General features: G+C 43.5%; 1 protein-coding gene across 1 annotated transcript; it reads left to right on the plus strand.

The window, feature by feature from the left end:
• Window positions 1–658: 658 nt before the first annotated feature.
• Window positions 659–24,547, plus strand: LOC147705752 (protein FAM200B-like). The gene is made up of 2 exons (XM_086929558.1): window positions 659–670; window positions 23,582–24,547. The coding sequence occupies exons 1-2, from the start codon at window positions 659–661 to the stop codon at window positions 24,545–24,547; spliced, it is 978 nt and encodes a 325-aa protein (XP_086785684.1).
• Window positions 24,548–24,910: the final 363 nt, after the last annotated feature.

Genomic DNA, 24,910 nt, shown 5'->3' on the forward strand with positions numbered 1-24,910 from the left:
CAAGCACCAGCTCCTCTTCAGCTGGATCCTACCTCTCCGGCGCTGCCCTCTCAAGGGCCGCCGCCTTTGCTACATACTCCATCTACTTCTTCTACAACTTTGCCTACTGCTCCAACTGTTTATCCTGATACTACTTCTGCCACTGCTTCGACTTCCTCTGCTATTGCCTCGACTTCCTCTTTACATCAGCCTGTCTTTTCCGGCACATCTGCCTCTCCGCAAGCTTCTCCTTCTGTTTGACAGAGAGTGGCAAGTACTGTCACTGGTCTGTTCTCACCTTTCTTTGGGTCGCCTAAAACGACCCCTAAAACAGGACGTAGACAGTTGCGTAGTCAACTGCCTGATTACGAGGAAAGAGAAGTGCTGAATGAGTTAGCGCGCAAATGGGTTACTGACACTGTTAGATACGATGTTCAGTCTGTTATGGAGGTCTTCCGACAATGGGATGCACCCACTCAGAGATATGTATTCGAGGAAATGTGCGTATACCTTTGCGAAGACTTGGAGACAAATGATCCCAAACGCAAAATGCAGGAATTATTTCGTATGCGTTTTAAGTTCTATGAAGGCATGATTGTAGGTGCCGACGTTGAAAAAGCAATAGATCTGTTATTATCCTATAGGAGTAAAGGAAATGTATCTAGATCATTGTACGAAGATGACGTGTCAGGTAGGAAAAAGGCGCGACAGTACCCTATGAGAGAAGTTCCTCCAGTTTGGAGGGAAGGTGATGCGAATGCACATCCACCCGTTCCACCGCATTTCCAGCGTGTATGGGTACATGTCCCCTGGAAAAGATCTGAAGTTTTAGCACTCAAGCAGACATTACCTGATCCACGTAAAAATCCTGCTGGGTACTATAAGGAGTTATCACAGACTGCGAGCTCATGTATAATGAATTTAGCAGATGTAGACATGTTGTTTGGGAACGTCGTTCCGCAGCCTCTATGAAGTAAAATTTGTCATACAGATCATGATCAAGAACTAGGCGACACATGGGCTAATATTACTGCCTGAGATGCTAGACAAGTTGGTGGTTCTAAACCCGAGCCTTTAGTAGCTGAACTTCCTGGTAGAATTATTACCTATATGAAGACTTTAATGCCTGAATTGCGTGTGAATTGGGATAAGTTATCTGCGTGCAAGCAGAAGAAAGATGAGAATGTGTCTGACTTTTTCACAAGGTTTGAAGAGACTTTCGTCGATCATAGTGGTCAGGATATGGCTACCGAGGGTGGCCAAATATTGTTTGTAGACAAATTTGTACATAATTTGCTTCCTGAACTGTGCAATAAACTGAAAGATTCAGAGAGTGCTTGGGCCGTTTCCACGTCAGCGCAGATTTTAGCTACCGCCCAGTACTACGAAAATAGACGCAAAGACGAACTAGATAAGGCAGACAAAAAGACTAAAGATTTAAAAACTAAGGTTCTTCTCCAGCAAGCCTATCCGCCTCGTACTGCTAGTCAGCCCAATTATCAACAACCACAGCAGCATTCGAGAAACCCACAAGGGAACGAGTTTTCCCATCAGCGTTTGCCGTACGGCCCGAATCAGTGTGCCTATTGCAAAGAAGAGGGTCATTTCAAAAATAATTGTCCAGCTCTGGCGCGACGCCTAAATGGTGTTTCCGGTGCAAGAGGTAGAGGTGTTCAACAGGCTCCTAGGGGTAGGGCCGTGGAAATTTCCCCCAGAATACCGCTTCTTTTCCGCCTCAGAATTCTATGAATAGCTTTGATCAACAGAATAATGCGTCTTCTAGGTCAGCTCAGTACTATGCTGATGACTATTACGCCGAAAACGAGAATGAGAGTAATAATTGCTAGGACTGCCATGGACAAAGAGAGGGAGTTGTTTCAGTTCCAGTAGATCAGAATGGACCTTATGTCGAGGTGATTACATCAGGAATGTCAGAGCCATTTCTGCTGGATACTGGTGCTACAAAAAGTTCGATTATGCACTCAAAACTTCCTGGCGCACCTTTGTCTGGCGAAATGAATGTTTCAGTAGGTTTTTCTGGCGCCCCGGTTAGAAACCCGATCTCTAGTCCTATGCCCCTTTCTGTTGGCCCATGCGAATTAGAAGCACCCCTCATCCTTACAACAGGTTGTGGCGAAAATTTGTTAGGTTTGGATTTGTTAAAGAGATTATATGCTACTTTGTACTGTTCTCCTTCTGGAGTACAACTTACACTTGGTAAGAAAGTGATTTCTCCAATGTATTTGGCAAAGGAGAATATTCCAATTGAATTGTCATCTCTTCCAGATATACTTTGGCTAGTGGCTCTAATGATGTAGATCCTTTGGAGATAGCACAGTATGTCATAACATTGAAAGCCAATGTTAGGTTGCCACGTATTCCCCAATACAAGATCTCTAGCGAATGTGAGAAAGCATTGTTGACGATTATTTACGATCTGATTGAGAAAGATGTCATTGAAGAGACAACAGGCAACATTTGTAACAGTCCTATTTTGCCTGTCTTAAAGCGCACTGATCCTTCACAACCACCTGTGTACAGATTTGTGATTGATCTCAGAGAAGTGAATAAGGTTGTTGTACCACAGTTCCCAGTTGTCCCTGACATTACTGCCCTATTGACCATGGTCCCAGCTTCAGCCACTTGGTTCTCGGTGATTGACCTGAAGAACGCTTTCTTCAGCATCCCGATTGCTGAGGAGAGCAGAGATATTTTTGGCTTCAATCTAGGAGGACGAAGCTTCTGCTTCAAGCGCGCTCCTCAAGGCTACTGCGAAAGTCCATCAATATTCAGTCAGGCTCTGAAAACACAACTAGACACGATTGTCTTACCTGATGGTGCAACTCTGATACAGTATGTGGACGATCTGCTGATCGCTGCAGACACTGAAGAAATTTGCAAGCAAGCCACATTGTCGTTATTGCGTCACTTATGTGACATGAAGCACAAAGTCTCTCTTTCAAAACTGCAATTTTGTCGACAAGAAGTGACCTACCTAGGTCACATCTTATCAAAGGAGGGAAGGAGACTGACCCCAGAAAGAATACAGGCAATTGCAAGATTGAGTGCCCCCAGGACACAGAGAGAAGTTCGGGCTTTCTTGGGCATTACATCGTACTGTAGACAATGGATACCGAATTTTTCACTAGTGGCTAAACCTTTGCTGGCACTACTCTGTAAAGACACACCCGATCCTATGCCCTGGTCTGAAGGTTGTCAGACAAGTTTCCACGAGTTGCGTGATGCATTGTGTTCGACTTCTGTGTTGGGCAAACCCGACTACAGTAAGCCTTTTACATTATATGTCCATGAAAAGGAAGGTTGCGCATTATCAGTCCTGATGCAATACTTTGGGGACAAACAGCGCCCATGTGCGTATTTCTCAGCGACTCTAGATCCTGTGGCTAAGGCATTACCAAGTTGCTTGAGGGCCACTGCTGCAGCAGCTGTCTGTATTCGACAGTCTGCTGGGTTAGTCATGAATAATACTCTGATCGTTATGGTCCCACATGCAGTAGACATTTTACTAAACAGAACAAAAACACAGCATTTAACTAGTGCTCGACTGTCCAGCTATGAGTTGACACTCTTAGCGAGTCACATACACATAAAGAGGTGTGATACACTCAACCCGCTACGTTATTACCCATTTCGGCAAAGACAGATGAGGTTGAAAAACATGATTGCTGCTTTAGGGCAGAAGAAGAGACAAAAGGGAGAGTAGACTTGCAGGACACTCCCCTTCCTGAATGTAATGATACTTTATGGGTTGATGGTTCATGTTTCAAGTTGCCAAATGGTGATACGACTGCAGCATATGCCGTAACGACATTGCACACGATTGTAGAGGCCGCACGCATTCCCCACAATTCTGCGCAAGCAGCAGAGTTAATCGCACTTACAAGAGCGTGTGTGTTGGCAACAAGAAAGCGAGTGAAAGTGTATACTGATAGCCAATACGCCTTTGGCGTGGCCCACAGTTTTGGAAGATTGTGGCGTGAACGTGGGTTCCTGACGTCACATGGTGCAAAAATCCAACATGGTCAATTAGTTAACGAGCTTCTCGAGTCACTGACCTTGCCCCTACAAGTTCCGATTGTGAAATGCAGTGCACACAGAAAGATTCAAGATGATGTTGGTCGTGGGAATGCATTTGCAGACGAGGTTGCGAAAGAGACTGCAAGGAACACAATGAGTCGGATGTACGTTATAGGTCCTGCGAGATGGATTACTGATGCGGGTATGTGTGAGGACACTATTGAAAGTGTGAAGTCTATACAACCTGATGCCACTGAGAAAGAGGTGAACGAATGGAGAGAAAGCAAGGGAAGATTGGATGCAAATGGTTGTTGGGTCGAATTGTCAGAACATCAGCGTTGGCTATTACCTGACGCATATGTACTTGCAGTGGTGACAATGGCCCATGGAATGGCGCACATCAGTGTGAAAGGAATCTGTAAACTGTTGGCTCCAGTATGGCAGAATAGTGGTATCCCAAAATGCGCGGAGAATTTGGTCAGGAACTGTATGGTGTGTTTGAAGCACAATCCCGGTAGGGGAACCCCAACTCCAGCTGGTCATTTTGCGCCTCCAACGTATCCGTTCGAGGTTTTGCAGCTCGATTTCATCCACATGGAGAGGTGCAACAACTTGAAATATGTGCTTGTCGTTGTTTGCGCCTTCTCCAGGTGGGTGGAAGCATATCCCCTTAAGGACAACACCGCCTTGTCAACTCCCAAAGCCCTTGTCAAGGAATTCTTCCCTAGATTTGGCATGCCCAGAATTGTCTGGAGTGATAACGGAAGTGAATTTGTGGGACGAGTGATGAAGAGAGTGTGTGAGTGTCTAGGCATACACCAGAAATTCCACGCTGCAAATCTCCCCCAATCAGCGGGATTAGTAGAGTGCTACAACGGCACGTTAAAGTTAAAATTAGCCAAGATCCAAGCCAGCGCAGGTCTTAAATGGCCTGACGCCCTGCCTTTAGCACTCCAGTCTACCATAATGATCATCCACTCTAGACTAGGTCTTAGCCCCCACGAAATCGTGTTTGGGCGCCCAGCAAACATATGGGGAGTGCAAAGAAACTGGGTGAAATAGAGCACCCTGTACTGCTTGACTATTTGTGTGAATTGACAACTAAATTGCGTGTTTTACACCAACAGGTCCACAGCTCCTCTCCACCAGCGTCTGACGATCCAGGCCACGCCATTGAACTTGGCTCCTGGGTCCTAGTCCGGAACTTCAGGCGAACCAAGAACGAGGAGCCTCGCTGGACCGGACCTTTCCAGGTCCTGTTAACTACCCACTCTGCAGTACGTGTCCACGGCTAGAAACATTGGGTGCACGGCGCCCACTGCAAACGGGTCCCGTTGCCCCTTCCATATGACCGATGGGTCCAGAAGAGAATCGCTGACTCTGAGACCGAATCCGTACCGCGCTTTGCGCCCTTCAGCGATGCACGATTGAAAGGAACTGGCACAGAAAAGGAGAGTGATCGTATTTTGCAAGGATTTGTGCCACTGTCAATGCAGTTGGACACTACAGAACCTGAAACATTGTTTGAAGACCACACCGTACCTGGGAAACGACGATATAATCTGAGGTCAAGAACAAGAGACTAATAAAAACAAATTAATACGACCCTCCTTTCCCCCAAGAACTATTTTTGATTTTACAGCTCTCTCGCCCAGGGAACGTGCTCATTTTTGATTTTCGAACCGCCATCCGGTTTTGCTGCTAGAGTCGCGGTTGATAGTCTGGGGAGTGCAGCTGGGGACGTTTAGGTCAACGGTTCTGGTTGGTCTGAGGGAATTACCCCGGACTGAACAGAACGCACTCCCTGGCAGAATCAAACTCCCACCGCGGGCAGCAACTAGAGGATGGAGTTTCCGAGGGTAGAGAGACCTGCTAGACCCACGAACTTTAAAAAGCAAATATGCACAGTGATGACCAGAAAAAGATTTCTGATACTATGTATTTTAATGTTGTGTAGCATAACGATGTTCTTGATTGCCTATACTCTATCCACGTTTCAAGTTACCTTTGTAAACTACACTCAGCCCACACCTCCTCCTACTGTTCCTACACACTCCTTTCACCCTCTACCTGAACACGATTCTGCCAGAAGACTAGAATTTGTAAATAACTCATTCATCCAACTCCTACACCAACACCAATCTATAATGAACACATCGAACTGTTGGATATGTGGACTTATGCCGCACACAACCGATAAGGGCATCCCTTACTTCGTCCTGCCATTCAGTTACTATGGTTCTCTGTGGGCTTTCCAGACAATGATCCTGTTTGCCATAGAACCATATCCCCCGCATCCCATAGGGAGCAATTCCAGCGACAAGGCACTAGTGGCAGGAATAAGGAATATGAGCAGGGATATTGACACGTATCGGACAATTCCCAAAGATGAGTTTACCCCGTACAGTAGGTGGAACAGCACTCAGTATGGGATTTCTTTGAGTAAGAGCCAGAAAACACAGAAATCCTCCCCGGTTTGGATAGTACCCCACCGAGGTCACCTATGTCTGCAAGGTATTGGCAGGGATCCCAAAGCACAGTTGGGGAAGAGCGTATGCACGGAAACGTATGTGTTCGCATCCCGAACTTCCCCTCCATTCTTAGCGGCTAAGGGTACATACTTCGTCTGCCATGACAAAGCATACACATGGTTGCCCCCTGACTTCTCGGGCATATGTTTTATCTCGTTTCTGCTGCCACCCACCTACACAGCCGGGGCAGATTACCATCTGACAAGGACAGTTAGGGGTGTCGTGAGTCAAGACGACACCACGGGTCAAGAGTTTGGGGACTTCGCAAAGGGTTTTCTGCCGTTTTGGGGGCCTATGGTGAACAGCAGGAACATTCGCCAATTGACAAGGGTAGTTGAATCCGCCGTGACTGAGACGGCCGGTGCCCTTAGTAACGTGACTGCCGAGCTCCAATCAGACCGACTTATGACCCTTCAAAATCGAGTTGCCCTAGATGTCATACTTGCAGACCGTGGTGGTGTATGTAGAGTGATCCAATCCAGCTGTTGCATTTTCATCCCTGATAATGCTCCGACAGTGTACCAGGCCATCTCCAAGCTGCACAAATTCTCTGATTCCCTTCACGTGGATAAAGGGGATTGGTCCTTGCTAGGGTGGTTCTGGGAACTGATATCTGCCTGGGGATGGAAAACTCTGATCTTCATTGGGATGATCTTAGCCATTCTGTTTATGTTCTGCCTGTTTGTGCAGTGCGCTCCTACAATATGTGGCCTCTGTGCTACTTCATGTGTAAGGAAGCCTGTGTCAAGGGACGAATTGAGCAACCTGGACGTCTAAAATATGGGTTGGCCAGCATGACTTCGCTCTTTACCTTGTTATAGAAATATGTGTATAACCGTATCATAAACTCAAGAATTCTTGCCTGCAGCTGTTATTTTCGTATAAAAGGAGAAGGCTGGTTCTGTAAAATCGAACAGTCTCCTGAGAACTTACGACCCGTGCTGTTGTAATTCTAGGACGCATGTTACTTGGTTGCAACCAATAAAACTCGATCTCTGACTTCACCTAGAAGACTCTTGGTTTCTGTGGTCCGGAACAGGGAGAACTCAGAGGTCTTCGGGTGTTATCCCCTGGCACCACCGGGTTCCTAAAAACCCGGCACCTCAATACAAGGAGTATAGTGTGCCAACTTGGTGGTTTAACTTACGGGCGATCCAAGGGCAGGCAGCGGTTACTCACCTAAGCTGTCCTACCCACCTGATGAGCCAACTGCGCCTTGGCCAATCCAATCGGTGCCTCCATTTTGTGGGGTTATACCCCTTACATATCATGGACCACCAGTCCATACCTTTTACTCACGCCTTTTTAAGAGCAGAGGGTAACCAGGTTAAGCTTACAACCGCCGAGGGACTAGCGGAGCGCCATCGTTCTAGACTAGCGGGGCGCCATCATTCTACCGTAAGAGTCGTGGGATTTTGGCATAATGCATCCTTGTGGTGCTCCTGAAAGGGTGCCCCTCGTACCAATCAGCCTCAGGATCACCCTGTAAGTCTGCCGTCGTATCCAGGGCCCCCACCCCACCATAACAGGCTTCATAACCTCCTGCAACTTGTGATTACCAGTCTTTCTAGCTGGACACTTTCCGTCTACCCCGTTCCTAGTGGGGAAACCTAGTGGCGTATCCACTCAAGGGACTACATCTTATTTACCAAGCCCTTCTTGTTTTATTTGATTTTGCATTCAAGTTGCATTAAGCCCTCCTGCTTGATGGGCTTGTGCACAGCTTATTTACCCAATTGAAGGCAAGTCTGTTGCGTGTTTATCTAGGTTCCTGATCGATACTGTGACCTTATGCCCCTATTCGGCTATAACTCCATTTATTCCCTATATTGGCATAACCGTTCAAGTGCGATATTCAGAAAGTCATCTCTGGCCTCACACGAACAGAGCCACATTCCAGCATAGTTCTCTGCCACTTCCTTTGCAACCAATTAGTGCAATGACAGAGCAGAAGTCACTATCTGATAATCCTAGATTAACACTCCGAGTTCTTCAACAAGATAAAAACTCAGCAAACCTGAAAATCCCTGCTTGCTGTGTTTTGATTAGTAATGGAACTCTAATGAGCAACTGATAGCTATCACTTCCTAGTGACATCTTTAATTGACGTCTTATGTCCAGCAAACTTGCGTCAAACCAGGCACCTGTCAGGTATAAATACTACCAACGTTGCCTTAAGCAATTGCTGGTGTCCCATTGCTGTTGTATGCTGTATGCAGTACGCTGATGCTGCTGCTGTCCCTTTGGTGGTGAAGCTACTGATACCATTATCGCTGCTAAAGCGCGAACGATGGTGTGGTGAGCTTAGGAGCTGAACAGCCGTCCCTCTGCGAAGAGCCCAGCAGATGCCAAGCTGCCCGCGGACGCTGTCCCCCCTCCTTCCTCGACGCGCTGAAGAGAGACGCTGCATTTCTTCTGCTGAGAAATCCAGCTCCAGCGTTTCTAGTCTGCCCTCGCGGGTGACTGGGATACCGAGTGCCTCCTGAAGGAGATACCAGACCTCCATCATTCTATTCAGAGGTATGGTGTTGACTAAACCCTTAGATGAGAATTCTTGAAGCAAACCTTGGCAAAACCAACTTAACTTAAAGCTACTTACTTACTCCCCTTCCACGTGTTAGGCTTAGGTCAGGCACACTGGGGTAGGCTTAGTTAGAAGCACCAGTTGAGTATTTTAGCCTAATGTATATATGACTGTATATATGTTTTATTACTTTTAAACCATTGTATGGCTAAGAAACCATATCAATGCTTTTACAGTATTATTTCGCAATCCTTATCTTACTGTACGTACTTTTTATAATAACAAGTCTTGCAATTGTGGCAATACATTTCTCTTGTACGAGAAGAAAGACTGTTCAATAAATGTTAACCCTTTATTGACAAACGCCTGTCTCTCTAGTCTCTACATATTGTGAAAGTAAACTGCACTAACCTGACTGGTGAAATACATGTCTATTGTTTCACACGACCCTAGAGATTGACTCTTAATCTGAGGAGCAAAGTTGTCATGTTGCACGGTTGTTGGAAAGCTGAATCCCTTCTTGTCTGTGCCAGGGAAGCTGATCACTTCCTATGCAGAGAAGAAAGTTTCCAGTGACCTCTGAGCTAGTTGGTAACACACCCAATTAAGTTTAGCATAGTCAGTGGAGGCCTGGAAGATCCGCACTTCTACGTCGATACTACTGTTTATGTTATTCCAATGCGCAGGGCCTAGTGGGAAACTAGGAACTACACTACATGGCGCCCAAACGTTTGGTAAGGCGATAAACTAACGCAAGGCGTTAGAGTAACTCAGTCGTGCATATTTCACAGACCCCTTTCTCCCGTAAATACTCCAATAGACGTCTGGAGTGGGTGAAAGGTTAAAATCCGCCCGAACTCAGTAGGAAGAGATTCCTATGTAAAGCTCTGGTTTATTCAACGTTGAAGGATACAGTGTTCCAAAATATTGTGCACCTAATCTTTGTCTCCTTGGAGACCAACTCTGCAAACCTGCATTTATAAAAAATGACAGACAGTGAAGAAGAAAGGGAAGCAGTTAGACTGGCAACCCTACTAATAGAGGAAGACTCGAGTCTCCTAGACACAGACCCGGATGCTATTATCATCCCGGTCCACTTAAGAAAATCTATAACTTTAAAACTTATAGAGAACGGACTGACACCACAAGGTGGTACAGTAATTTTCGTGATAGAGGCTCACGAATATCGGCAGACAGAGGTATTCTATTCATGGATAAACTTTCCAGCGGCAAACGCTACAACAAAAGAGTTTCACTATTACAAAATAGAGGAACCTCCGGAAGAGTACGCTCCTTTCGAGGAGATTGAAATTCCACTTAAATTTCAAGAGCACCTGCTCGGGTTTAATGGCGCCCTAAAACACAATGATCACATTACCAGGCTCGGTCCACTAGGTAGACCAGGAGCAACGTGGCCGGTTCTAGCCAGCTACACACCACATCCTGACATTGCAAGAATGTCTAGAGAAGACCTGTTAGTACAGCTAAAAACACTAATAAAAATACATAGGCAATTAGTCCAATATGTAATGCGGACTGCAACAGTCCAGCCAGCTGTTAATGTACCACAGCTGACCCCTCATCAAGGGAACACTAATAAAATTACACCACAGAACACACAGTCATGTCTTGGTAAAACACCCGTAAAACGGGAACAAATTCCTTTCTGGTTAGTACAGAAAATCACTCAAATAGAGGCAGTATTTCCTGATACTACCCCTATAGAGAAACACAGAATCTTGACCATCTGCCTTCCTATGGGAATCGCACCACACGTGGAGGACTGTGACACTTGGGGTACAGTCTTTGCTTCCATTTACACAAAAACACACGGTGTTCCGTCTATGGCGGTAATACCAGAAGTGCTAAAACAGATTCAAAATGAATACGGTCCAGAGCCCGCTTTAAATCTAGGTATGAAATTACTGAAAGACTTCAAGCAGGTCTCGGCTATATTACTAGCCAACATAAAAGGAGAAGCAGCATCTGTGGCGATTCGCCAGAAGTTGAAGGAAACAGATATAACAGAGCAGCCAGTTGAGCTTGCCAAAATCATAGAAAAATGCTATGAAGAATTAGGTAGAGACAGCTTGGGTGGGAAACCAGTAAAGCCCCAACTGCTCAAAAATCCTGAAAAATTATTTATTAAAAATAATTTAAACACTCCTAAAAAGAGCTGGGATGGAAATAAACAATCCACACCCAAGGAAAAAGTTTTCCAGTCCAGAGGAAGGTCTCCTCGACGGAGGGAAAGAACTCCGACTCGAGAACACCAGTCTCCCCAGAGGGAGCCCTCTGAGAAAAGATATAACCTTAGAAATAGGGATAATCTGAAAAAACCTGATAGATATCAAAGTATTGATACACGTCCCTCTCGATCTTTTCCACAGAAATCGGAAAGAAGAGGACGGTCAGACCCAGGAGAGCACACCAAGTCCAAAGACAAGGAACCTGCTCAGAGTAAAAAATCTCAATTTCCAAAAAAGAAGGTAGCCAGTATTAGAGTAATCAACCATGCCGAGAATACTGAGGACACAGTTGAAAAACGGGGAGTGGGCATTGACAATGTTGGACAGTGCAGCAGAAATCAGTATAGCGCGCAAGATCTTGATGAGTCATCTGGAGACAGTGGACACGAATGAATACATTCAGGTTGAAACTGCCGACACCAGACTTAGCGAGCCCCATAAAATATACGAAATAACATTGCGTATAGAGGGGGATAAGACTAGGAAAATAAGAGGTCTGTTTTGGGATAAACTCTCGAAAGGCTATGATATTCTGTTAGCTGAAAAAGATTGGCCCCCAGAGTTTGTCAGGGAGTGCCCTCCTGGCGAAGAAGTGATTATGCCTGCCTTCTCGAATCACATTCCGATTCACAAAAAATATACATATGCAAGGAAATGGGCAGTAGCCCAGGCACCGGCATTGTATAAAAATCATGTAGGATGGGATGAGGACTCCCCTCCTCACAAAATCCAGTTAAAAAGTGAACCAACTGCCCAACGGCAGTATCCCATAAAGCATTCCTATGGGATACTAAAAAACAGGTCAGGGAGATCTTAGATCAACTTGAGTACCAGGGGGTGATTGAAACATGCACCTCTCAAATGAACAATCCTTTGTTTCCTGTCTCCAAGCCAGACAATTCATATCGTCTAGTTTTGGACTACAGACACCTTAATACATGTTGTAAAACTTTTGCAGTACAAAACTCGCATAGTGCAGCCCCAATGAATAACATAGTTAGGAAAAAATATAAAACAACATTAGACATATCTAATGGTTTCTTTTGTCAAAACATTGCACCGGAAAGCAGATATTTGACCGCTTTCTCCGCATTTGGGTCGCAGAAAAAATTCTGTCGACTCCCACAGGGGTTCAAGAACAGCCCACGACTATTCTCAGCTAGGGTAACAGAGTTACTACAAATCTATGATGATGAGGCATTGTCTTACGTAGATGATATTTATCTCACAGACGACGACTTGGATACTCACTTGAAAAGAGTGAACACCATTATACTTGGGTTCGCAGCAGAGGGTTACAAATTCAACTTTAAAAAGTCCCGAATTGCCCATCTGACAGTACTATTTTTAGGGTACGAATTATCAAGTGAAGGGAAAGGCCTAGCGGACAACTTCTTAGAGAAGTGCGCTGTACTCCAAGCTCCAAAAACGCTGAAGAATTTACAATCCATTCTAGGTTTTCTGAATTTCGGAAGAACTTACATCCTAAATTACGCAGAGAGGGTTAAACCTCTCTACGAATTAATTAAACCTGATTTTAAACAAATCAATTGGACTCAAAAACACACAGAAATTTTGAGATCACTGCAAACAGACATGTTAGCTAAAACAAAATTAGATACACGTGACAACACACGTGATCTTGTAATCCGAGTCATCCCAGGAAGATGCGGATTCACGTACCTAACCTCTAATGAGGGAGAAAAGGTACCAATAGCTTACAAATCACATTTGTACACAAAGGCTGAAATAAAATTCAGTTCAACGGAGAAAATTCTAACTGCGGTTCAGACTGCTGTAGCAAAAGAAAGGCCCCTAGCACAAGGTAAACGAATAATAATCGTAACACCTATACCGGCTTTAGAAGCGGTAACTAAAGCAAGCATTCCTAATGCTAAAGCTTTGCATCCGAGATGGATTCAGTGGGTTAATTCTCTTGCTGCAACAGACGTAGTTTACGAATTTGATCCTAACTTAAAAACACAGGAATTTTTACAATATGAATATGAATGTCCTCTGCCAATTGAAATCCTGCCTCTCGAAGAATACGGAAGTATTATATATACTGACGGATCAGCACAACCCGCAGTTGGGGGTAAGCAAGCTTACAGTGCTGCGTGCGCGATTGTTAAAGGTCGCTGGCACCAAGGTAAATTTAGACCAATGGTCACCAAAACACAATCTCTAGGAGATTGCTCGGCTCAACGAGCTGAATTAGTAGCATTTAAGATGGCGCTAGAAAATACCGATCGCGAATTCCCCACACTAATAGTGTGCGATTCTTTTTATTGCGTACAATCTTATAATGAATACTTGCAGAATTGGGTGGAAAACGGTTTCAAAGATGCAAAAGGTGGCACAATAAAGCATAAAATGCTTTGGGAACAGGTAGTTCTTTTGCAAAAAGAACTACAAAAGACTCACGTGATACACACTCTGAGTCATCAACGTGATGGCGTTCACGTTGCAGGGAATTCATTGGCTGATGAAGCCGCGAAGGCAGCTGTGCAAACGGCTTCCGTAGCTGCGATAACTCGGTCACAAACAAAAATAGACAGCGATATTCTACAAGCTGTCAGTGCATCAGTAAAAAATGATAAGAAAACACTCCCAAAAGGCTTTCCTGAAAAGTACTTGTACTTAACAGATACGAATAATGTTCCTTTTGCTCGAATCCCTGGAGTGGGGGATAGAGTAATTCCAAACAGGGAACACAGGTTAGGACTAATCAAAGCGGCACACGAAGGGCTTGCTTCTGCACACGCTGGCGTTTCCGCAACAATATCACTATTAAAACAGAGATATTGGTGGCCTCGCTTGAGAATACAAACTAAAAAGTATGTATTAGAATGCGACATATGCCAAAGGATAAAAGTATCAACAGTAAAACGACCAGCGCAGACACCCCTTCTTATCTCGGATAAACCATTTGCATGTGTTTACCTGGACCACTGTGGTCCCCTACAAAGGGACGGCAACTATAGATATATCATGGTAGCAGTGGATTCCTGTACGAGGTTCATATGGATGTGGCCCCAGCGCTCGGCTGACGCTAGAACGGTTATAAAAGATTTGCGAGTCTTTATCGGCACATACGCAATTACCACGTTCCATTCTGACCAGGGTCCTGCTTTCAGCTCTCGAGCTTATAGGGAGGCCATGGCCAGCATGGGAATTGGGTTGCGGTATTCTTGTCCGTCGCACCCCGAAGGGAATAGTGTGGTTGAAAGAAAAAACCGGGACATAAAGCGATCTATAACAGCGAAGGTATTAGGTTCAGGCGCTGGGTGGGTCAAACATTTAATAAGTGTCCAAACTAGTCTTAATAACTTGCCAAGAAATTCTATAAAAGTTTTCAGCCCATACGAACTATTGTTCGGAATTAGAATGAACATTCAGGACCTCGATAGTCAGATGTCAGTGGTACAAGAAAAAACAACAGACTTTGACATCAAAGATCGTTTGGCTGTTTTACAGGAACTGAATGAAACAAGAAAATCCTTAAGCAACATAAAGTTAAAGCAACAGCCAGATACCACTGATGAGGCACCACAAGCAACAGCCCCAGCAAGGCCTGTCTGGATTCCAAAGATTGGGGATCTAGTCAGAGAAAAGATCGCGGTGAAGAAGGAATTTGGGCCTTCTTACAGAAAAGCAGTACCTGTCTTGACAGTCACCGGAACAAGATCAATAGTACTACCGCCCCTTGCTGGTAAAAAGGAGAACAGAGTCGTGTCTATCGACCTGGTAAAACCACAAGCATGTGGCCTATAATCAACAGTAGGCCCAGTGGACTCCCAAGAAACAACAGAATACCCAAACTTGCAACAATCCAAGAGGTTCAAACTGAAAGACTCATCACATTCGATCAGCCTGCAGTGCACAATGAAGGACTATGCAATAATGCCATGGAACTCGTGCCTCTTGAGACACAGATTGAAACAGTTTGTCAAGAAACAACACCCGTCTACAATAATGTGGCATCAGAAAGTGCTACCGAGAGACAGATTGAAAGAACAATCCCATCAATTGACAGAACTGCCTCTGGTTATTTCATCAACTTCGACAACTTCTCTGAAGATCAAAAGGACCCCGAAGTGATGCCAGAAACAAAAAAGTATTCTAAAGAAAATACAACAGGACTCCTTCAACAAATCAAAGAATTATATCTGGATTCACCGTTGATTGAGCATTGGATTATTTCAGGGGTATTCATACTCCTACTATGCCTAATTTTAGTTTTAATTTTAGGAAAGTTTATTATAATTGAATGGACACAGCAAGTCAGAACATCAACCTAGTCCTGAAACCACACAGATCATCACACGTGAAGAAAAGAGAACTGTCAACAGTAAATGACACAGCAATTCCAATACCTGGTGGGGTAGTATGGGAGAAAACAGACTATGAGATATATGGTCCGGTCGAAATCCTGAAGTATCCTCATCAACTGAAGGTTTCCTTAAGTGACTTTGTAAAACCTAGTACATTCTCTGATGATTGGGACTTTAACACTATTAATGACATGATGTCTGATTTAGTAATGTCAGCTAGATTCACAGATCATGATTATTTACAAGGTTCATCTAGTTATGAGCAGTTATTCTGTTACACACATTATGGTGATCATTACTTGCATAAATCTGCACAGCCGAGAAATGTTTTTATGTATAATCAATGGGAACATTGTGCTACACCACCTAAAAGCAGTTCTAAAGCATTTTTTGAGAAATTCAAATACTTCTCAGGGTTTAACACCAGTGATGCAGAAACGTTTTATTACAAACTGTTAGATAAAATAGGAATGAAAACAATGCTGACAAATTCTAAATTGATATATTCAGAAGCGTTTTATGACAAAATGATGACATTTGGTTTTGATTATTGGAAAAATAACATTGAAACGAAAACAATTTGGGGTACAAAAGATTGGCAGGTACAAGGCCTTGAAGCACTATTCAGAACCTGCATGATACCAGAACAAATGATGTTTTTAAATGACACAATACACCAAACATCTTGTCTTGTCCTAGCTAAGATCAAAGACCTTAAAAAACCGTCTATACCAAAGCCAATACCTGAAAATGCAACTGCAGATATTGAGTTAGATGTTTCACAAATTTTACATTTTAACAGAACACATCCTGATTGGAAAAAGTGGTTAATCTGGCCTATTGACACAAACAACTGTCAAGATAGATTCCTGAACAAATCACAGGGGTTAACAATGAACAGACTAGACCCTAGATACTCCCAGAGACAACATCCAGGGATAATAACAACATACAGTGTAGGGAAACTCTGCCTTGAATGGCTAACATCATCCACACTGGCTGAAATTAAGCAACACTTGTCTTTACTAAAAGATGGTGCTGATTTGCGCGATTTCATTCTTGGACCACGCAAACAGCGTCAAAAGCGTTTCATAGCGACCAGTATCTATGCTGCTTACAACGAGGCTTGGAAAGTCAAACAGCTGAAAAAATACGAGAAATTGATCGTATTAATTTGGAGAAATCACTTTCTGTAGTGGACAATGGGTTAATGACTCTGTCTTCCAGAATATATTCGTTGGACAATATTGTATCCTCTGCCTTTGATGTGATAGATAGAGACTTGCTAATGTTACAACATGGCCAATCTCAATTATGTTCTATTATACAATTAGGCTGGATGCTGCAAAATCTTCGTTCAGGCTATGTGCCTTGGCGTTTAATCAACACAACGTCATTATTTTCCATTTTTAACCTTACTGATAAACAGATCAGTTTGGCACAGAAAGGAGCAGACTATACAATCCTGAGCATCGAAAAACTTGAGAGATTACCATTGACAATGTCAGAGAGTCCTGTCATTGAATGGATAATACACGGAATTATCACTATTCCGATAACAACTTTCCGATTTAAAAAGTGCCTTGAGTACATACCTGCTGGCCAGTATGAACAATTGGGTAAAAGATATGTAAAATCAGAATGGAAATTACCATACACACATTCTTGCTATAGTGACAGCGACAAAAATGTATTTCTTAGTGGTGAAAATTGTAAATAACAAGTATCAACAGAGGGAGGTAGAGTATTGAGATAGGATTTTCACTCCACGGGCACTGATAATTAAACAAGAAGAATCCTACTCAGAGTGTACACCTCAGAGGTGGGGGACACCCAGTGTTGTGTTAAATACCCCTCACACACCAACAGGCCCCTTGGTGTCATGCTTCATCATCGGGGTCTTCGCACCCCGCTAGAGGGATGCGGCGTGCTACGACCAGCGACTGCGCGGGAGCACTAGAGTGGTTGACTATGTGTGGTGTGTGTTGTGTGCATGTGCTGGGGTATTTGGGAGAATGTGAGTGAAGGGTGTGGTGAGGATTAAAAAGACACCTGGCCAGTAGGTTGTGAGAAAAAACTTTATTCGAAAACTCTGGCTGGTGCTATTAAAAAAGGTGCAAGGCGAGGTTAGTAGTCTTGATTATGGACTCTACCTCTGGTGTGCGTCAAACCAGAGGTAGAGTCCATAATCAAGACTACTAACCTCGCCTTGCACCTTTTTTAATAGCACCAGCCAGAGTTTTCGAATAAAGTTTTTTCTCACAACCTACTGGCCAGGTGTCTTTTTAATCCTCACCACACCCTTCACTCACATTCTCCCAAATACCCCAGCACATGCACACAACACACACCACACATAGTCAACCACTCTAGTGCTCCCGCGCAGTCGCTGGTCGTAGCACGCCGCATCCCTCTAGCGGGGTGCGAAGACCCCGATGATGAAGCATGACACCAAGGGGCCTGTTGGTGTGTGAGGGGTATTTAACACAACACTGGGTGTCCCCCACCTCTGAGGTGTACACTCTGAGTAGGATTCTTCTTGTTTAATTTGAAAATTGTAAACATTCACTAAGCGGTATACTTTTGTGTCAGGGTATTAATTTACACGGAGCATGTGATGGAAATTCTAACAACCTTTCATGCCACCAGCTTGTCACACCTGCAACTCAGATAGAGCCCTTCTTTATGCAACTTGCAAACGGGAGTTACATTCTTAGAACGGATCACAGATATTGTGGCCTTGTGCCAGGGAAAAGTTATCTAGTAAGTGTAACATCCATGGTCAAATGCTGTATGCAAGCATTGTTCCCGAGTGGGCCTGCAGACACAGTGACTCCCATCTGGCCTCGTCTGAATCTCTATTCTATACGAATTGATACTTTAAGCAAAATGAAGTCTGTGCTTTTACAGACAACAGTGCCCATAACGTCATCAAAAGAGACGTATGATCTTCTAGTTGCAAGGACAGCTACTGAAGTTCATGAACTTTTATCAACAAATTGCCCCGTGCATTTCGTAGAAATGCTTAGCCAACTCCTTAACATGTCTAGTGCCACGAGCATCCCAGGCATATTTAAGACGATTTTTACGGGACTGCTAACACCCTTTCAAGCAATTTTGGGAATCGTTCCTAATTTTGTTCACTCTGTTTTTGGCGGCATACCACTATTTTTGGGACTCGTTGCAGGGATTTTATTTTTGACCCTCCTGCTTCGTTATGGCAAGCCGAAACTCAGACATAGCTCCCATGGGAATGGAAGAGACAATCCTAGCAATGCGCTACCGGGACAGGATAACTAACGTCCTCGGATTGGCCAGGCTGAGAGATCTAAACATGACCTGGTTCCTTTCATTCAGACCTATATGGCAGAACTGTATCTTACCGGTACTTCGATGTATGCTATGCGGAGATGAATGCGTGTTGGACATCTGTCTTTCACTTCCATCAGCAGTACCAATGGACGTCGATACTTTGCTCAGTCCAATAACGGCTCACGCATTGTGTTGTCCCCAGCGGCTACTAATCCTGATGACAGCATTCATTGAGACTCCTGTACTACGACTAGGTGGTAACAGTGGAGCGAGTGACAAAAGCAGCATCACCCAGGTACGACCTTCTGTGAGCATTGCTGAACCCGACTATGATGACAGCAATCATTCTCACACCTGCCAAGTTACAGCACTATCGAATTTGGTTGAACTGTCACCTGATTTTGTAGACCAATTCTTTGAGAGCCTGTCTGATACGATGTTCTCACCCGTACAGAAACAATAACTTTTGAGAAGCTTTCCGACACACAGCGTTCCCATGAACTCTGAATTCGGCCTTCAGTTTTGATCAACACAAACTGCTAAAAGCGTTGGAACTCTATTTCCCCGTTCAAGCAATAATTCTTTTGAATTGGATATTTTTTAATATTGACCCTTTTTTGGCACGAACAATTCTTTGCTTAAGGTAAAAACTATTCTTAGAGAACAGAAGCTTCAAACTTCTATTTCTAAACACATCTAGAGACATAACAACTTACATCAGCCTCTAGCGCACATTTATTGCAATGCATTTATATGTGATGATTTATCTCGCCCTTCTTCTGTTTCAGAGATATTTCATGTGTAATTCTTTTTGCATAATCGTTCATTGATTTCATATACAATAATTTTTGAATGATTTCTATGCTTCAAAAACGTACAGTACCTAAATTTCACGTATTACAATATACGCCTATTTCGAATGCATTTATGTATTTTGGGGTGGGCAATGTTACACATGCATCTAATTGCTCTAGTTTAGTAATTTGATGGACATGACAACGTGGAATGGGTGTTGCGTGTTTATCTAGGTTCCTGATCGATACTGTGACCTTATGCCCCTATTCGGCTATAACTCCATTTATTCCCTATATTGGCATAACCGTTCAAGTGCGATATTCAGAAAGTCATCTCTGGCCTCACACGAACAGAGCCACATTCCAGCATAGTTCTCTGCCACTTCCTTTGCAACCAATTAGTGCAATGACAGAGCAAAAGTCACTATCTGATATTCCTAGATTAACACTCAGAGTTCTTCAACAAGATAAAAACTCAGCAAACCTGAAAATCCCCGCTTGCTGTGTTTTGATTAGTAATGGAACTCTAATGAGCAACTGATAGCTATCACTTCCTAGTGACATCTTTAATTGACGTCTTATGTCCAGCAAACTTGCGTCAAACCAGGCACCTGTCAGGTATAAATACTACCAACGTTGCCTTAAGCAATTGCTGGTGTCCCATTGCTGTTGTATGCTGTATGCAGTACGCTGATGCTGCTGCTGTCCCTTTGGTGGTGAAGCTACTGATACCATTATCGCTGCTAAAGCGCGAATGATGGTGTGGTGAGCTTAGGAGCTGAACAGCTGTCCCTCTGCGAAGAGCCCAGCAGATGCCAAGCTGCCCGCGGACGCTGTCCCCCCTCCTTCCTCGACGCGCTGAAGAGAGACGCTGCATTTCTTCTGCTGAGAAATCCAGCTCCAGCGTTTCTAGTCTGCCCTCGCGGGTGACTGGGATACCGAGTGCCTCCTGAAGGAGATACCAGACCTCCATCATTCTATTCAGAGGTATGGTGTTGACTAAACCCTTAGATGAGAATTCTTGAAGCAAGCCTTGGCAAAACCAATTTAACTTAAAGCTACTTACTTACTCCCCTTCCACGTGTTAGGCTTAGGTCAGGCACACTGGGGTAGGCTTAGTTAGAAGCACCAGTTGAGTATTTTAGCCTAATGTATATATGACTGTATATATGTTTTATTACTTTTAAACCATTGTATGGCTAAGAAACCATATCAATGCTTTTACAGTATTATTTCGCAATCCTTATCTTACTGTACGTACTTTTTATAATAACAAGTCTTGCAATTGTGGCAATACAATTCTCTTGTACGAGAAGAAAGACTGTTCAATAAATGTTAACCCTTTATTGACAAACGCCCGTCTCTCTAGTCTCTACATATTGTGAAAGTAAACTGCACTAACCTGACTGAGTGAAATACATGTCTGTTGTTTCACACGACCCTAGAGATTGACTCTTAATCTGAGGAGCAAAGTTGTCATGTTGCACGGTTGTTGGAAAGCTGAATCCCTTCTTGTCTGTGCCAGGGAAGCTGATCACTTCCTATGCAGAGAAGAAAGTTTCCAGTGACCTCTGAGCTAGTTGGTAACACACCCAATTAAGTTTAGCATAGTCAGTGGAGGCCTGGAAGATCCGCACTTCTACGTCAATACTACTGTTTATGTTATTCCAATGCGCAGGGCCTAGTGGGAAACTAGGAACTACACTACAAATCAGCTGGCCTCCACTTAAATTGGGGACTACTGTTCTGTATTAACCATGGATTTAATTACCCATCCATAGGCTTATTTGATGGCCTGCCCAGAATTAAAACAACTGCTCTCGACTTTGACCGCAGTTCAGGGTGAATACTCTATGGTGCTCTGTGGCCAACACTATCCCATTCTCTCTGCCAGCTGGCCTCCTCCTGTATAGGAGTACCACGGTGGCCAAAATTCTTACCCACATAGGAATGCAAAACTACTGCTCTTCGTAACCTGGTTATGTCTGATTTAATCCACCGCGTGCAATATAGTGCCTAACATTAGGTTTGACTAAGCCCTTGTTTTGTAGTGTAGTTCCTATATCCCTGATAGGCTCTGCGCATTGGAATAATATACACTATAGATTTGGCATAGGACTGAGGTCAGTATGCCTAGATCGAGTACATAAACTTAATTACTTGTGTGTGCCAGCTAACTCAAAGGTCACTAGAAACTTCGCGAATATACAAGAAGGGATTAGTTTCTGACAACCGCATAAACATGACAACTTTGTTTCCCTCAGACTAGGAACAATCTCTTCAGAGCTGTGGAAACAATAGATAACCGTTTTATTCAGTCAATCGTGCATGCTTCGTTTCAACAGAGTTGCACAGAAATAGAGAGACGGGCGTTTCAATAAAAAGGGTTTATTGAACAGTCTTATTTCTCATGCAAGAGATATGAACTGCTACAATCGTAAGACAGAATGCGAAGTATAGTACGTACAGCACACAAAAGTACAGGGCTAGAAACAGCGTCCATAATGACCTGGAGGGAGATGGTCAGTGGTTATCATAACATAACGGGCATTTGTAAAGCGTAAGTTCACCCAAGGGTATATTGGCGCTGAATAAAGAAATGGTTTGACACACCGGGAAGGGACATAAAAGTAATGCTTGCTAGCCAGAAAATGAATGCACTCACTGAACGTGAGTGCAGTGAGACCCTTAGTACAGGAACAAGACTTAGGTCACAAATGTGGCCAAAATCTCATCTGCCTCAATACTAGTGCATACATAGCTTCCAAGGTCTTTGTCTGATGTGCTGCTTCAGGCTAGGTTATTTTTTCTTGAAACCTGGGATTTGTAGTCCAGTTTCGCAGTTGAAGAAACAAAACTACAACCTGTGTGGGGGGTGTGTGTCTGTGGGTGGGGTTGTGTGGGGTGTATGTGGGGGGGCTTTGTGGGGTTGTGTGTGTGGTTGAGTGTGTGTGTGGGGGGGGGTTGAGTGTGTGTGGGGTTGTGTGTGTGACAGTAATACTAAAAGCATCTCTGGGTCAGGCTGGACCTAAAAACAGAAGTTAGGGGATTAACCAAGTTAGGCAGTATGCAAGTGACATCATTTTAGTTCAGATAGCATGCCTAAACACTTCTGTTGCCGGTGCAAAGCATGAACTTGTGGATCAGTGGTAGCATGATAGCTATGCACTCCTTGCTCCATGAAAGAAAAATGTGTGACACAGCGCAGGACCAATATATAAATTATGGCCCATGACTGAACTGTCTGTACAGCAAAAATGGAATAACTTGTTAACTTCGTAATGAGATTCTACAAGACCGGTTCATCCCTAGTTAAAAGAGGCATATTATACTAAATGAGACCCCACTCTGATTGGCATTCTAAACTGAGATGCAATTAATTGACACAATGAGCCCCTATTCGTAACTACATCTCCGAGATTGGCGCCATACTAGTTAACTAACTTAGTACCATGGGATACAAACTACACCTCTGAGATTGGCGGCATATTAATTTTCTGCCAATAGTGTTAATGTACCCCTCCACTCATGCCCTGCTTGGCTTGCACAGCAGAGCCTTAACAACCATGTTTCTCTGTGTTATGCCCATGGTCAGTTTTCATGTCCACCCCATCCCAAAGGCCTTTCGTGCTTAGTTGCACTGGCCGCAGCTTGAACCTTTCTTGTGCTTGTTTTTAGCGAGCATATTGAATACCATTTGAGCTCTAATTTCACACAATTATCTAATACTCAAATCCTGTAATGTTACTGAAGAGAATCCAGACTGTAAGCGAGGCGTAAGATTTTTAAACTTCGTATCTCATGTTCTTCCTATCTCTAGATTTCCACATTTCATTTTCCCGGAAGGCAAACAGGAACTCAAAATGGATACGTTTATAATTCGGAAGCGAAAAGCTGGGACGATGACGTTTGCGAAGAACAAAATGTAGCAGCTATTGAGCAGAGCCCCCAAGAATCAACTGAACAATCTTTCTCAGTGCGTAAGAAGTGTAAAGGGAAAATCGCCAATCCCCGTTTATATAAGAAAGCTTATATGGAACTGGGGTTCACATTTTCTGGTAATGAAAACCATCCTTGTCCCCAGTGTTTAGTTTGTGGGGAAATACTGGCAAATGAAAGTATGGTGCCAAATAAATTAAAACGCCATTTTACCACAAAACACAGCCATTTGTCAGAAAAACCAGCGGAATACTTTATTGAGCTTGCAAAATCTATAAGGAAGCAGTCTGCATCATTCACAAAGAGAATGAAGACATCAGAGAAAGCTCAAAAGGCAAGTTACTTGGTTGCTCAAATAATTGCCAAAAACAAGGAACCACACACTGTTGCCGAAACCACCATTAGGCAATCTTGCTGTGCTATTGTTCGAACAATGTTTGGCCCAGAATTTGAGATTGAAGTTAATAAAATCCCTTTGGCAGATAACACAATTGGAAGACGGATTCAAGATATGTCTGCTAACGTTAAGCTGCAAATGAAGGATATTTTTCAAGATGACAATATGATCTTTGCATTGCAACTAGATGAATCAACAGATGTCAGTGGGTTAGCTCAATTACTGGTTTTTATACGTTTCATTCATACTGACACAATTATTGAGCAATTCCTGTGTTGCCTAGAACTTCCATTGAGAACTAGAGGTGAGGATATATTTCAAACTTTAGATTGCTTCATGAAGGAAAATAATTTGCGCTGGTTAAATTGTGTTGGGATAATCACGGATGGCGCACCGTCAATTGTTGGCTCAACAAAAGGTTTTATAGCTTTGGCAAAGAAAGAAAATTAAACTATCATATTTACTCATTGCTTTTTACATCGCGAGGCACTAGTCGCACAAACCATTGGGAATGAATTAAGGGAAGTTATGGACAAAGTGATTCAAATGGTGAATTACTTTAAAAGTCGACCTCTTAAATCAAGAATATTTGCTCATATTTGTGAACAAATGGGGGCAAGGTTTAAAAAGCTCCTACTGCACACAGACGTTCGTTGGCTCTCAAGAGGTCGTGTGCTTTGTCGTGTATACGAATTGCGTGACATGATGCTTAAACTTTTTGAGGACAATAAGCAGCATGAATTTTGTGGTCTAATTCAAAACCAACTTTGGTGCACAAAATTGGCATATCTTGCTGATGTATTTGAACATTTG

This window comes from Lissotriton vulgaris, chromosome 7 (genome assembly GCF_964263255.1).
Source record: "Lissotriton vulgaris chromosome 7, aLisVul1.2, whole genome shotgun sequence".
Classification (NCBI taxonomy): domain Eukaryota; kingdom Metazoa; phylum Chordata; class Amphibia; order Caudata; family Salamandridae; genus Lissotriton; species Lissotriton vulgaris.